This window comes from Drosophila rhopaloa, unplaced genomic scaffold, assembly GCF_018152115.1.
Source record: "Drosophila rhopaloa isolate 14029-0021.01 unplaced genomic scaffold, ASM1815211v1 contig_2, whole genome shotgun sequence".
NCBI lineage: Eukaryota > Metazoa > Arthropoda > Insecta > Diptera > Drosophilidae > Drosophila > Drosophila rhopaloa.
The window spans coordinates 1,339,836-1,353,613 of NW_025335083.1; the positions used below are offsets into that span (position 1 = coordinate 1,339,836).

The 13,778-nt window shown below is 38.0% G+C and overlaps 1 protein-coding gene across 6 annotated transcripts in view; it reads left to right on the forward strand.

Annotated features, from left to right (window-relative positions):
• The window catches only part of LOC108043219 (hemicentin-1), a 57,647-nt gene that overhangs the window by 15,744 nt on the left and 28,125 nt on the right, over positions 1 to 13,778 (forward strand). For all 6 annotated transcript variants that reach the window (XM_044460272.1, XM_044460276.1, XM_044460277.1 and 3 more), the window contains one exon: positions 5,974 to 6,544. In XM_044460272.1, the coding sequence (XP_044316207.1) occupies positions 6,232 to 6,544 (313 nt within the window). In that variant the 5' untranslated portion in view covers positions 5,974 to 6,231. The remainder of the gene's footprint in view (positions 1 to 5,973; positions 6,545 to 13,778) is intronic.

Here is a 13,778-nt window from a genome sequence, read left to right on the forward strand (position 1 = left end):
TTCGGCCGCGCTTCCAACATATTTTTTATTGTTAAAAAGTGCTAGTAGGGCTTAGTGTAATTTAATGCCATTTTCTGCATATAGCCAGCGGCAGCTACAGAGCGCAAAGTACATACCAACACAGACAGAAGTTTGCACCAGTCTAGGTGACATAAACAAGCCCTTTATTTGGCATTCTGCTGCAGTTTTTGACACGCGAAAGTAGCAAAACGCTTTCAAAAAAGAATGTCAAATAAAATGAAAAAAATGCAGTAAGAAAAAAATGCAAAAGGAAAAGAAATCGAGGAAGCGGGTGGAACAGAAAAAAAAGGAATATGGGTATATTAAACACGAAAGACCGGCATTCGTTACCCTTTTTTGGTATACCAAAATTTAAGTGAAATAACAACTGGCTCTTACTTAAGACTTTTTATAAAAAGAAATTCGAAAAGGTTTTATTTGAGGTTTATAAAATATGTATACAAATCTGAAATAATCGTTACTTTAAACTCAGTGGTGACAAAGCTCAAACTACATTACTTAACCCATGTTTAAAAATTAATTTTTTTATTTATAAGTTAAAATAATATCCCAATTCTCTTGGTATTTCACAAATTGAATATACCCTTTCGTTCCACGAGCAACGGGTAGCAGAATGCGGAGTCCAGAGGGAGACATCATTTGTTATTTCATTTCCGAGGCATGCCAGCGGAAAAGCCCGAGAAAGCAGGAATGCCGTGGATTAGCAACTGTCATTGACAGTTGGAAATCATAGACGCCATTTAGCCGTCTGCAAATTGCTGGCCGCATTTCTTTGTTTGTCATTTAACGATTGACAGCTGGCGATAAACAGAACGAAACAAAATGAAACGGTACGGAGACCTGGCCAAAACAAAGGCTGCCACACAATAATCGAAATGAAAGCAGTCGAAGGTAAGACACCGCCAGGCCGTCAAAAAGAAATGTTAATGACGCACCCAGGCCCACATCGAAAGGTGTCAATTGTCTTGACTTTTTGCTTGGCCAAGATTGCTGGGGCACTCCGTGTTCTTTCTTTTCTCGGCTATTTATCATTATGCCGTTGGTGGACTTGGCCGGGCAGATTTGCCTTGGGAGCGGCAGTGGGTCCCGGGTCTCTAAGCTGTTTATCAAAGATAACGGACGATGAACGGAACAATGGCCTGACGTAATGCGATGCTAAATCGCGACTTGAGTACATTCGCTTGGGATTCTTCTTCAATCATAATTTAATGCTTGCAGCCAATGCAATGTGTCAATTAGTGCGCCGGTGAAAGATGAGCCTCATCTTCAATTCAATACAATTCGTTAGCACATACTTTAAAAAACCTTTTTAATTATCAAAAAAAATAAAAATATTTAAAAAGTATCCCATTTGTTTTAATCAAAAATTTAATAAATTAACATAAAATCAAATGAACAAAGGAATGGACTTATAAATAAAAAAAATATATAAATAATAGGTATAAAAAGAAGTTCTGTTACTCTAAACAAATAAGACTTAGTCCACATTTTGCCATTCTGTTCCAATCCATTTCATCAAAATTTTAGCCCATTTTGGCTTATTAGTTCCCGAATTTTCTAGGTGTGGTTCATGAGATTCGGTTGTTAAGCTGCATGTCAACCATTTTAGCCAATTTATTAAATAAACAGCCATTTTTCACGTTTCGTCCAATTTTCCGCACACTCTTGTTATCTCTTTAATGCAGCCCATTCCTTTACTCTTTCACCCTTGGCACCCGCTTTTTGTGACCGCTATCTTTATGATTTTTCCAGCGAACACAGGGAACGGACAATCCCGCCGAACAATGCCGAAAATGGCCAAAGGCCACACAGAGGTGACAAAACCCCTGGAAAAGAATAATAATAACAGAATTCAGCCTGGCAATATTTTTCATTAATTTCCACTGGTCAACTGAAACAGCGAATGGGCAGTGGACAAGGATGATCAACGGTGGCGACATTAAGCAGATAATAGTAATATTAATAACGGAAATGGCAGACCCTTTTCCGACCGACCCATCGATAAAAAGTGAGGTCGGCTGCCGTGGAAATCATGGCCAGGGATCTGACCGCAATTAGTTGATTGTCAGCACTCAATTTCTTCAAAGATGGAAAGTGCTTTCAATTTCATAAGCGAGAAAGCCCCAACCCTTCCACTCCCCCTCCCGGTATCTGTCCTATGCCATCTCTGGCACTTACTGTGGGCCACACTCGACGGGAAATTAAACTTGTCCAAAAGTTTAAATGCCTTTCTGCCGCTTTCCGTTGCGTTGCGCTTGACTTTTGTTTTCAAGTTTGTTCAGATTCCACATTGGCCTGGCCATATCTTGTGCGTCTTCTGCCAACTGGTTTTCCCCCTTCTCTGTGTGTGTGTGTGTGGGTGCGCTCTGCTCGAGTTTTCTAATATTTGCCGCTCCCAGCAATTAAAGAAGCTACGGCCTTCGCATACAAAATGTATTAAATGATATGTATAGAAGAGGCAGCGAAGGGGGAATGAAGGGGAGGTGGAAAATATGTAACCGAAAACGAATTGCGGTTAGAAAATGTTGCACTCTGCTTATGTGGTGCCAATTGAAGCATGTCAAGTTACCCATACGCCTCGTTGGATTGCAATTGCCTCAATTGCGTAGAGCATTTACGTATTTCAAGGACCTCTTTGACTCGCGACCTAAGTCGAGATTGCTGCCAGTGAAAATGTCAGCATGTCAACAAATAAAAATATTTTACTTTTCTAGCTATTTTCAATAGGTACTTTTGAAATCGCTTATGCAAATACATAACTTCGTCAGCACTAACCTGGTGAATTCAATATGCAAATATCGTTCATTTCTAAGAGAAGGTGTATTTCAAAAATTTATGTCCGTCCGTATGAACGTCGTGATCTCAAAAACTACACTCATAGCTAAATTAACCCTAAATTTTAGAAATTCGCCATAAAACTTTATTTTTTCTAAATCCAAGAAAAGATTTATATTTTCTTATATATAAGAGCTAGGAGCATCGCAAGTTTATTTCAAAATGTTTTTAACACAACAGCTTATTCGGTCAATATCTATCGACACACTACAAATCGTACCTTAGAAGTTATAGGACAGATAAAGTGTTAATAATGACGTCACTGCATATATTTGAATAACGGGTATTTATAGAATATTATATGAATACCATTAACAGTCAATGGAGTGCTTAATTTTTATTTTCTCAATGCATACAGCTATTTTAAGAACTAGGATTTCTGTCTTTCGTTTGTTTTTATATCCTTGCAGAGAGTATTATAATTTCAGTCAAAAGTTTGCAACGCAGTGAAGGATACATTTCCGACACTATAAAGTTATATACTTTATTCTTGATCAGCATCACCAGGAGAGACGATCTAGCCATGTCCGTTTGTCCGTCCGTGCGTCTGTCCGTCCGCCCGTTTCTACGCAAACTTGTCAGTTGTAAAACTTTTACGAAAGTTGTCTTTCTAGGTAGTATATAATTATGTCAGAACGAGCCGGAAATCTATATCAAATAGCTCCCATAAAAAAAAAAAATTATAAAAAAAAAATTTTTTTTAGTCTATTTTGCTGTTTTTCTATTTATCAAAATATTTTTTTGAAATATAGTAATTATATACTATATGAGTATTACGTTTTCAGTTTTATCAAAAGCGGACAACAATATCATATAGCTGCCATAGAAACGATGGCAAAATGCAGCTCAAAATCGACATAGCTTCATTGTTTTTAGTAGTATAGAAATCGAAATGTAGTCGATTTGTAATAACTGCAAGGGTAGATAAACTTTGGCTTGCCGAACTTTGCTTCCTTTCTTGTTGGTTTATCAATTTTAAAATAATAATTCCGTGTATCCTTGTTTATGCAGCTTTACTCATTTAAAATAAAAAAAATCAGGCCGTGTGCTTATATGTTTTTCTTAAGCAAAAACTGTGTTTTAAAAAAACATTTAAAAACGTTGGCGGTTTTGGTGGATATTTATGTTAATATGCAAAAATAAAGTGCGATTTTGTCCACCTATAAAAGCTTCGTTTTTTATTTATGTTCATTTTGTGTTTATTTTAACCTACATACATCTAAAGGAGCTCATGGTAATTGGGATACATATTTAAAAACTCGCATTTTACTCATGGAATCTATTTCTTATAATTTCAAATAACTCTATTTTTATACCCTTGCAGAGGGTATTATAATTTCAGTCAAAAGTTTGCAACGCAGTGAAGGAGACATTTCCGACCCTATAAAGTATATATATTCTTGATCAGCATCACCAGGAGAGTCGATCTAGCCATGTCCGTCTGTCCGTCTGTCCGTCCGTCTGTCCGTCCGTCTGTCCGTCTGTCCGTCTGTCCGTCTGTCCGTCTGTCCGTCCGTTTCTACGCAAACTAGTCCCTCAGTTTTAAAGCTATCTGCTTGAAACTTTCCCAAAAGTTGTCTTTCTATTGCAGGTAGTATATAAGTCGGAACGAGCCGGATCGGGCCACTATATCATATAGCTGCCATATAACTGAACGATCGGAAATGCCATATCTTTGGTGTTTTTAAAGTTAGGAAGTTGGGATTTTCTATTGGTTTTATTTTTGGCTAATAAATCCGACCTCCCAAATTTCATAAGGATCGGACGACTATATCCTATAGCTGCCATATAACTGATTGATCGGAAATGCCATAACATTGGTGTTTGTAAAGTTAGGAGGCTGGGATCTTCTATGGATTTTATATTTGGTTAATCAATCCGACCTACCAAATTTCATAAGGATCGGCCGACTATATCTTATAGCTGCCATATAACTGATTGATCGGAAATGCCATAACATTGGTGTTTGTAAAGTTAGGAGGCTGGGATCTTCTATGGATTTTATATTTGGTTAATCAATCCGACCTACCATATTTCATAAGGATCGGCCGACTATATCTTATAGCTGCCATATAACTGAACGATTGGAAATGACATAACTTTGTTGTTTTTAAAGTTAGGAAGTTGGGACTTTTTTTAAGTATTAAGAATGCATCATATGAATAATTTTGGAGAATATAATTTATAGAATATTCTGCAAGGGTATATCAACTTCGGCTCCGCCCGAAGTTAGCTTTCCTTTCTTGTTATTTTGTGGTATTACGTGTAGATTGTTGTATTTTAATGAATGAATGAATGAATTTTATCCGATCTAATTTTAACTGGGTTAGAAATAAGACAAGAAAGGAAACAAGACGAAGTTTATTTACCCTATACTATTTTAAATTTCAATTGCGATGCTAAACACAATGAATCTAGTTCGGGTTATATATTTATTAATAATTTTTTGATCGTTCCTTTGGCAGATATATATGATATAGGGGTCTGATTTTTATAAAAGTAACACCGTAATTCTTTAATCGTGATATTACTATGTATAGATTAAGAAACACTGAAATGTGCGCTTTAATGCGTTGCCAACCTTTAAGTGAAATAATGCACTTTGCAGAAAGGGAATACAAATGCTATATTTATGTACTGTTTTTAAACTTTCAAAACAGTTGTGTCCCGATTTTTTTCAGCTCTCTGGATTTTTTAAATTAGTTTGAGCTACCAAAAGAAAAACCTCTTTTTGATGAGATTTTTTAGGTTCAATACTGTGGGCTATTATATAGCAACTTTCTTTTTCGTGTTTATTAAAGCTTTTACGCTAAAAAATATTTGTTTTCTTACAATACTGCCTTTTAAACACGCTCCTTTCCTCACCTTTTTTTCCATTTTCCATTTCGCATAACATACAATCCTGCATAATGAATTGCGACAGCAGGGAGTGTGTGTGCATTAATAATGAATTCTATTTAATAATAAAATGACAAACAATTACTGCAGCACAGGTGAAGGGGAGCAGGGTGAAAACTGGCTATAAAAACTGCTTTGGAAAATTAAAAGCATGCCACTTATTTCCTATATATAGTTTACATACACTGAATGTGCGTTTTTTCGTCCTACCAATTTCAGTGAAAAACCTCCGCAGGGGATTCGAACTCTGGTTCACCGTCTATAGTTATGCATTGGAAATGTTTTCCAGCCTCTCGGCCCAGAGCTGAGCAAAACAATGTGCATAAATACTTGAGGGCTACAGAATATCGAAAGTGAAGCAACGGCCAGAGTCAGATCCCAACCGAAGCAGCCAAGTGCCGGAGAAATTAGAGGGCATACAACTACGGGGGGACGAGCGAAAGGGGAAAAGCCCGGAACGGCGCTAGCGAATAAAAAATGAAAATTAATATATTTCCGCTGACAGCGGATGCAGCGACGATTGCCGCGCGTCGCCAGAACAGAAGGGGCGCGGGGAAGCTGCAGCGGAAGCGGAAAATGCCGGAAATATCCCCACGTCTAATTGCTGCCGCTGCCACCGCCGCCGCAGCCTCGCTCCTCTGCCTCTCCCTCTCCCTCTCGCTCTCCGTCTGCGCCGCCCAGGAGAGCGACGACGAGGGGGAGCTGCACCACCTGGACCAGCTGCACCACCAGCACCAGGACTTCATCATCGGCGAGTCCGAGGAGCACGATCATATCGCCCACCATTTGGGTAAGTGAAGATCCATTTCCCTTTAATTATCCCCCTTTATTCAATGGTATGGTTAATTCGCTGCAAAATAGGTCATTTTTTACGAATTTTTATTGGCGATAAGTATAGTCTCAGCTAAAATTTTATTTTACCATGTGATAATACAACATTTAAACACTAGGTGGGAAAATTCGAATCCAAAAATTTTTAAAACTGAGTGAGATATACGCAATTTTCGGCGGCACCTTGAAAAAAACACGTTTTGCGGTGTACACGATAACTGGTCACAGAATAATCCTATTCGATTATTCGAATAAGGCGATCTTTTCGCCCTAAAATCCAAGTTATCTGTCAGTTTAAATGGTCAAAAAAAAAAACTCGACAGCGATCGTTTTTAAGTTTTGGACACCCAAAAATCGAATACAAAACGAGCTAACTTACCCATGTTCAACTACCCACAACTTTCGCCCATAAAGTTTTACTCGGATCAATTTAAATCACAATATTTTTAAAATGTTGTGCATTCAGAAAAAAAAATCCTAACAAAAATTTAAATACTGTACCCCCTTAATAGGCTTTACTACTAGTGGCAGTGCTTGGGCTCACTAATCTCTTCTCACGGATCGAATTCCACCTGATTTAAATTGGATTAATAAATCACTTCATAATTGTACCCAAGCCCAACATAAGCCACAATATTAAAGCTTGGTTCTATCCAGTAATTGTTTAGTTATCTAAAACTAATTGGATTCTCAGGTCACCTGTGACATTCCCCACACTCTCTCTAATCCAAACTACGAATATTTTGGACAACCCAATTGCATCTTAAAATACAAATGGGAGTTTCTTTGCTTAAATCATCAATTTCAATTTAAGACCAATATGGGTTCTTTTTTTGCATTAAACGTGTTTTCGAAAAGTTAAAAAAGACTTGAGTGTGCGAAGGGGATCACAAAATGCATTTAACAGTAATGAAAATCTGATACGATGGTCCGATTATAACAAGCACGAAATTAATTAGTTGGAAATAGCGGAGAAAGTGAAAAAGTAAAAAATTAGATAAATGGGGCTGTTGGGGCCGGTGTTGCAATTATGTAGATTTTATCCAAGTTGCATTTCGGTTAATGACTTGTTAAAATCCGATATTCCAGTTAAAGATAATTTACAAAACCAGAATTCGAAATCGGGTAAAAAGCTCATTTTTTTCCTCCTATAACTTAAAAACATCTAAAGCTACAGAGAACAAATACAACTCTTTGTAAGGGTATTTTAAAATGCCAATCTTGGTACCTTAATTTAATTTGTCTAAATACAATAGCTTAAATTAGGATAAAAAGTATCTTAAGGGTAAGTTGATTGGCTCCTTGTAGATACTTTCTTAAATGATTTATTTTTTAACTCTCGACTATGTAGTTCTTATGATTCATCAACTTTTGACATTTTACACATTTTAGTAAAAACAAGAGAGAACGCTATAGTCGGGTGCCCCGACTATCAGATACCCGTAAAGGGAGTGCGAGGGAGATGGAGATAGAAACTTTGATCACGCATAACTTTTTAACGAATGGTCCAATTTGAAAAATTTATTCTACATTTCGATAGGTATTGATAAAGACAATAAAACTGCATTTTTACTTTTCCGAAATATTTAAATTTTTAAAATCGTATGTAAGCGATTGTGGGCGTTAAAGGGGGCGTGGCACCTTTTTGAAACAAACTTGCGCTGCGTAGGAACTCCTAGAATCTGCATGCAAAATGCCAATCTTCTAGCTTTTATAGTTTCCGAGATCTCAGCGTTCATACGGACAGACAGACAGACAGACGGACAGACAGACGAACAGACAGACGGACAGACGGACATGGCTATATCGACTCGGCTAGTGATCCTGATCAAGAATATATATACTTTATAGGGTCGGAAACGCTTCCTTCTAGCTGTTACATACTTTTGCACGAATACAATATACCCTTTTACTCTACGAGTAATGGGTATAACTAACTAAATCTATAAACTAAAAGTTACAATTATAATTTTGATTGAAGCTCTAAAAAAAACTCCTGAACAAAAATGCCGATTTTCGATATAAGAAAGTCGTAACGAGAAAGTATAAAAATATTCGAAAATGTTAACTTTGTTGAGTCCAATGAGGCTTTATCTAATGTGACTAACAACATCTACACTTATGGATTACCTGGGTTAGCAGCACTTCCTTTTCCAATTTTGGGCAACACGACAATCTCGTCAAAGTTCGAACGAGCTCACCAGCGAATAGATTTGTCATCCTCCTTCCTTAGTTTTTCTGATCGTTGTTATCGAACTGGGATCCAGCACTTTCCATTTGCTTTGTCTGCTGTGTGCCGGTCACAAGGTCAACTTTGACGCCTTTGCCAAGTGGCAACAAAAAGTTTTGAGTGGCTTAAACTCTGCACCCTCGCCAAAGCTATCGGGATGTCATTCCAAGTGAATTATGTGACTGGCAGTCTGACCGGGCCTAAAAAACAGCTTGGCTCATTGGGCACACATTGGGGCAGGATAAACGCTGCGGGGGAGGGAGAAGGGGAAGGAGCCAGAAGCACGTGCTTGGTTGGCTTTAGTGGCTGTTTAAGTTGTCATTGTCCGCCCAGAGCCCACAGCATAATTAAGGGGCTCACATGGCGTATGCGTATTCCGGCTGGCTCCTGACCTGACACACGCTTCCTCCCCGCCCCGGACCCCCGCCTCCCCCAAGCTCAGACACACAAGTGACCACTTAAGTTTCTTTGTCTATGGCTTGTGGGCAACAAGCCGAATCCTGCGCCAGGCGGCTCAACAAGTGGACAAACGTTGACATTGCACACAATGTTCAACCTCTGAAAATAGGGAGAGAATACCCTCGGCGAATGTGAGATGTTTGTGCTCGTGCTAGTATCTACTTATGACAAAAAGTGATTGACATTGTGATTGATGGCACTTTGGGTCGTCAGTTTCTGGGTTTATGACTTGAGTTGATGACCAACTATTTCATGAGTTTCTCGAAAAGGGTTTTTACGTGAAACGATTCTCGTTTGAATGTCGGGTATTAGCATATGGTTTTGTTAGTGTACTTTTTTGGGAACACTGAACATTTTCGATTTATTAATGGAATTGCACATCCTTATGGTAGCCGAACCAATCAGTAACTTGGTAATGTTTGTCAAGAATATAAATAAGTTACAGGGATATGCCTTTCAAATAACTGACTTCAATTATTTTACATTTATAAGCGAGCAAGTCAGGGTCCTTGCACGGTATACACATCGTTGTGATTATATTCGTCTGCAAAACCTTGGCCCATATAATTGGACATGTGTCTCCTGTAACGCCCAGTTCTTATTTCAATCGTCAAACCAAAAAACCAACTAGAAAATAGGTAAAAATGTGTTGTTGCAAAACCATACATGTATATATAATATATTTTTGAAAACTACCGTAAATGTTTGTTAATATGCCATCACTACTGTTATGTTTATTACAAAAATTAACATTACAGAAATCCCTACTATTAAATATTGTTTTGTTTATCTTCTCCTTCTGACATTGTGTGCAGAAAATAAGAATTTAAATAAATAATTTAAAAAACAATCCTAAAACATATCCATACAATAGTGATGCTTTTATTTAAAGTGATAAAGGACTGAACAGTTAAGCGGTATATTTAAATAATGGTATTATGTATCAGTAAGTATGGCAGTAAGTAGGGGGTATATCACAGTGTATCTAGTTTTCGCTTAAGTCAAATTTAATTTTCGCATGATTTCAAAGAATTATTGCTCCCTGCATTCCGTGTCAATTTACAAATGTTTACACCATTCAGTATACAGTTTGCGACCCTATAAAGTACATATATATAGCTAGACGACTTAGCCATGTCCGTTTTTCCCTGTTCCTCAGTTTTAAAGCTATTTGGATGAAGCTTTGCAATAACTCTTATTTTATTTTTATTTCTTTATTTCTTAACGTATAAATATATACGAGATGTAATAAATTTTACCGATTCCAGAACTACCGTTTTACTTCTATATCATAGTTCAAAAACTTTATCGGAAAATCGACCTAATTTTATTGCTTTTAACCATCGCAATCAAAATATGGAATATATATTTTAATATTTATAACAGCTGTAAGGGTATTTAAGATACGGCTTGCCATTTCCTTTCTTGTTTCAGCTGAAATTGCCGCTGATGTGCAGGCAATTGTTTGACAATTTTTCAACCATTTCTCCATGGACTGCAAAAATGTTTCGCCCTTCGAGGGCTCTGCCTTCTATGTCAATTCCCTTTTATTCGCAGCCATTTCTGGTTGTCTATGTCCGTGTGTTTGTGCTCGTTGTTGTGCGTGCTGGCTTTTTTCACACGCTTACGGGCTGCAACTAAAAGTATGCACGACTTTTTCACGCTGGGCTGGGCTGCAGGTCCTGGCATGTCCTGGCATGTCCTGGCAGCCAACCGAGTGGAGCGGTAATCAAAATGGGGTGCTGGGGCAGCAGGCACAGTGCCGAACAATCACTGCGGCTATTGGCCTTTGAGGCTGTGTTGTCGTTTATTTGCCTTAGTTCTTGTAATTTGTGTTTTATGTTGGTCCACTCTTGTTATACCCTTGCAGAGGGTATTATAATTTTGGTCAAAAGTGTGCAACGCAGTGAAGGAGACATCTCCGACCCTATAAAGTATATATATTCTTGATCAGGATCACCTCCTGAGTTGATATAGCCATGTCCGTCTGTCCGTCTGTCCGTCTGTCCGTCTGTCCGTCTGTCTGTTTCTACGCAAACTAGTCTCTCAGTTTTAAAGCTATCGGATTGAAACTTTGCACACACCCTTCTTTCCTTTGCACGCAGTATATAAGTCGGAACGGCCGGGATCGGCCGACTATATCCTATAGCTGCCATATAACTGATTGATCGGAAATGCCATAACTTTCGTGTTTGTAAAGTTAGGAAGTTGGGATTTTCTATGGGTTTTATATTTGGCCAATCAATCCAACCTACCAAATTTCATAAGGATCGGCCGACTATATCCTATAGCTGCCATATAACTGATTGATCGGAAATGCCATAACTTTGGTGTTTGTAAAGTTAGAAAGTTGGGATTTTCTATGGGTTTTATATTTGGCCAATCAATCCGACCCACCAAATTTCATAAGGATCGGCCGACTATATCCTATAGCTGCCATATAACTGAATGATCGGAAATGCCATAACTTTGGTGTTTGTTAAGTTAGGAAGTTGGGATTTTCTATGGATTTTATTTTTGGCCAATCAATCCGACCTACCAAATTTCATAAGGATCGGCCGACTATATCCTATAGCTGCCATATAACTGATTGATCGGAAATGCCATAACTTTGGTGTTTGTAAAGTTAGGAAGTTGGGATTTTCTATGGATTTTATTTTTGGCCAATCAATCCGACCTATCAAATTTCATAAGGATCGGCCGACTATATCCTATAGCTGCCATATAACTGAACGATTGGAAATGCCATAACTTTGTTGTTGTTAAAGTTAGGAAGTTCGGATTTTTTATGAGTATTAAGAATGCATCATATGAATAATTTTGGAGAATATAATTTACAGAGTATTCTGCAAGGGTATATCAACTTCGGCTCCGCCCGAAGTTAGCTTTCCTTTCTTGTTTTTCTTTCCGTTTGCTGTTGCGCTTTTTCGCTGTTGCCTCCTGGCGAATCCCTGTTAAAGCTTCATTTTTCCTGTTCCGCTGTCCGTTTGAAAATGTCTTTGTTGTTGGCTCGCTTCCCCACCTGATCTCCTTTAAGTGCTCAGTCAAATTTAATTTCTTCGACTGTTTATCTTTGGTAAGGGGCCGGCTTTGCGTCTCACCAGGTATCTTGACGGACATCAAAAAAGCCGGTCCGCCCAATTAGGCAAATGTTTCCATCGCAAATAGGCCGAAATGGCTTGATGCCAAAAGAGAAAAATGTATACAATGTTATACTTGTTTGTACAAAAACATTATAATTTTTCGTCACAAAATTTGAAACCAGAAAGGTGCTTTCGTCACAACTTTTGCTTTATATGAGAAGTTATTCTTTCAAACTTAAAATTACTAAAATGTCAGACATTTAGTAATTTTAAGGAAAAGGAAAGATCGGACCAAATCAGCTTAATTTTATTGTATTGTAATCATACAGAAAATAATAATAAATTCTAATAACTCGTATGTTTTAGTTCTTTTACCAAAACCATATTTCGTCCCCTATTTAGATATCAAAGTCTTTGGTAAGAAGATCATCCAACATATATTTTCAAAATTTTTAATATGATTTCGGCAGCATCCATTAACATTTTCTTAAAATCTTTAATTTTATTTAGAATCTTTAATTTTATCGCTTTTCCGTATTGTTATGTTACTTATTAAGAGAATTTCTAGAATCATTTCAGGTTCAAATGAATACATGATTTTAGTATCAAAATGACAAAACCAATTTCCTTATTTCCACATTCAAAAATAAAATTTTTTTTTAAGAAATTCTAGTTTTTAATGAAAAGGAGTTTATTGATGATTGACACGGGTATTTAAATCTGGTTCCTTAAAGATTATTTTATTAATTGCGTAAAAAGCTGCTCGCAGCATCACAACAAACTCTGCTGTGTTTTGAAGCTCTTAGCTGATCATGTATGGATAGAAATTAAAAAATTTTTGGCGACTATTACATTTGAAGTTTGATTTTCCACTTCGGTAACTGTGCCTCGTCCGCAATGAAAACGCTAGTCAAATCCCTAACAGAATATAACCTGCATAATATCTTCCTGCTGGCCAAGGAAAGTGCTAGAAATCTGCAGCAAAGTAAGATCAGGCTGACAAAGTTGGCTCAGGAACTTGGCCAGCGGGAGATTGATGAGCATGAGCGGGCCGTGAAGGTGTTGCGCTGAGATAAGACACAGCTGAAATGGAGCTCCCTCCCCTCCCTCTCCACTGTACAAATGCGGCTAATTGGAATCATTAGCCGGGCCAAAACAAACACTTACAGACAGTTGGGAATCATAGACAAATTTGCGCAAATTTCGGGCAGTTGTTGACACCTCCCGAAATGATAATCCGGCGATTCCCCGGTTCCTGCCTGTCGGGCAGGCCAATAAATCATCTGGGCCGCCGGCAGACGGCGAAGAGAATTGGCTTAAGTGCGTTAGGAAAATCAACGGCGGCTGTCTGTGGCAGCAGGTGCTCGGCTTCTCAGGCGCCCTGCCACCGCAGTAAATATGTGCCCCATATTGAGGCTCTG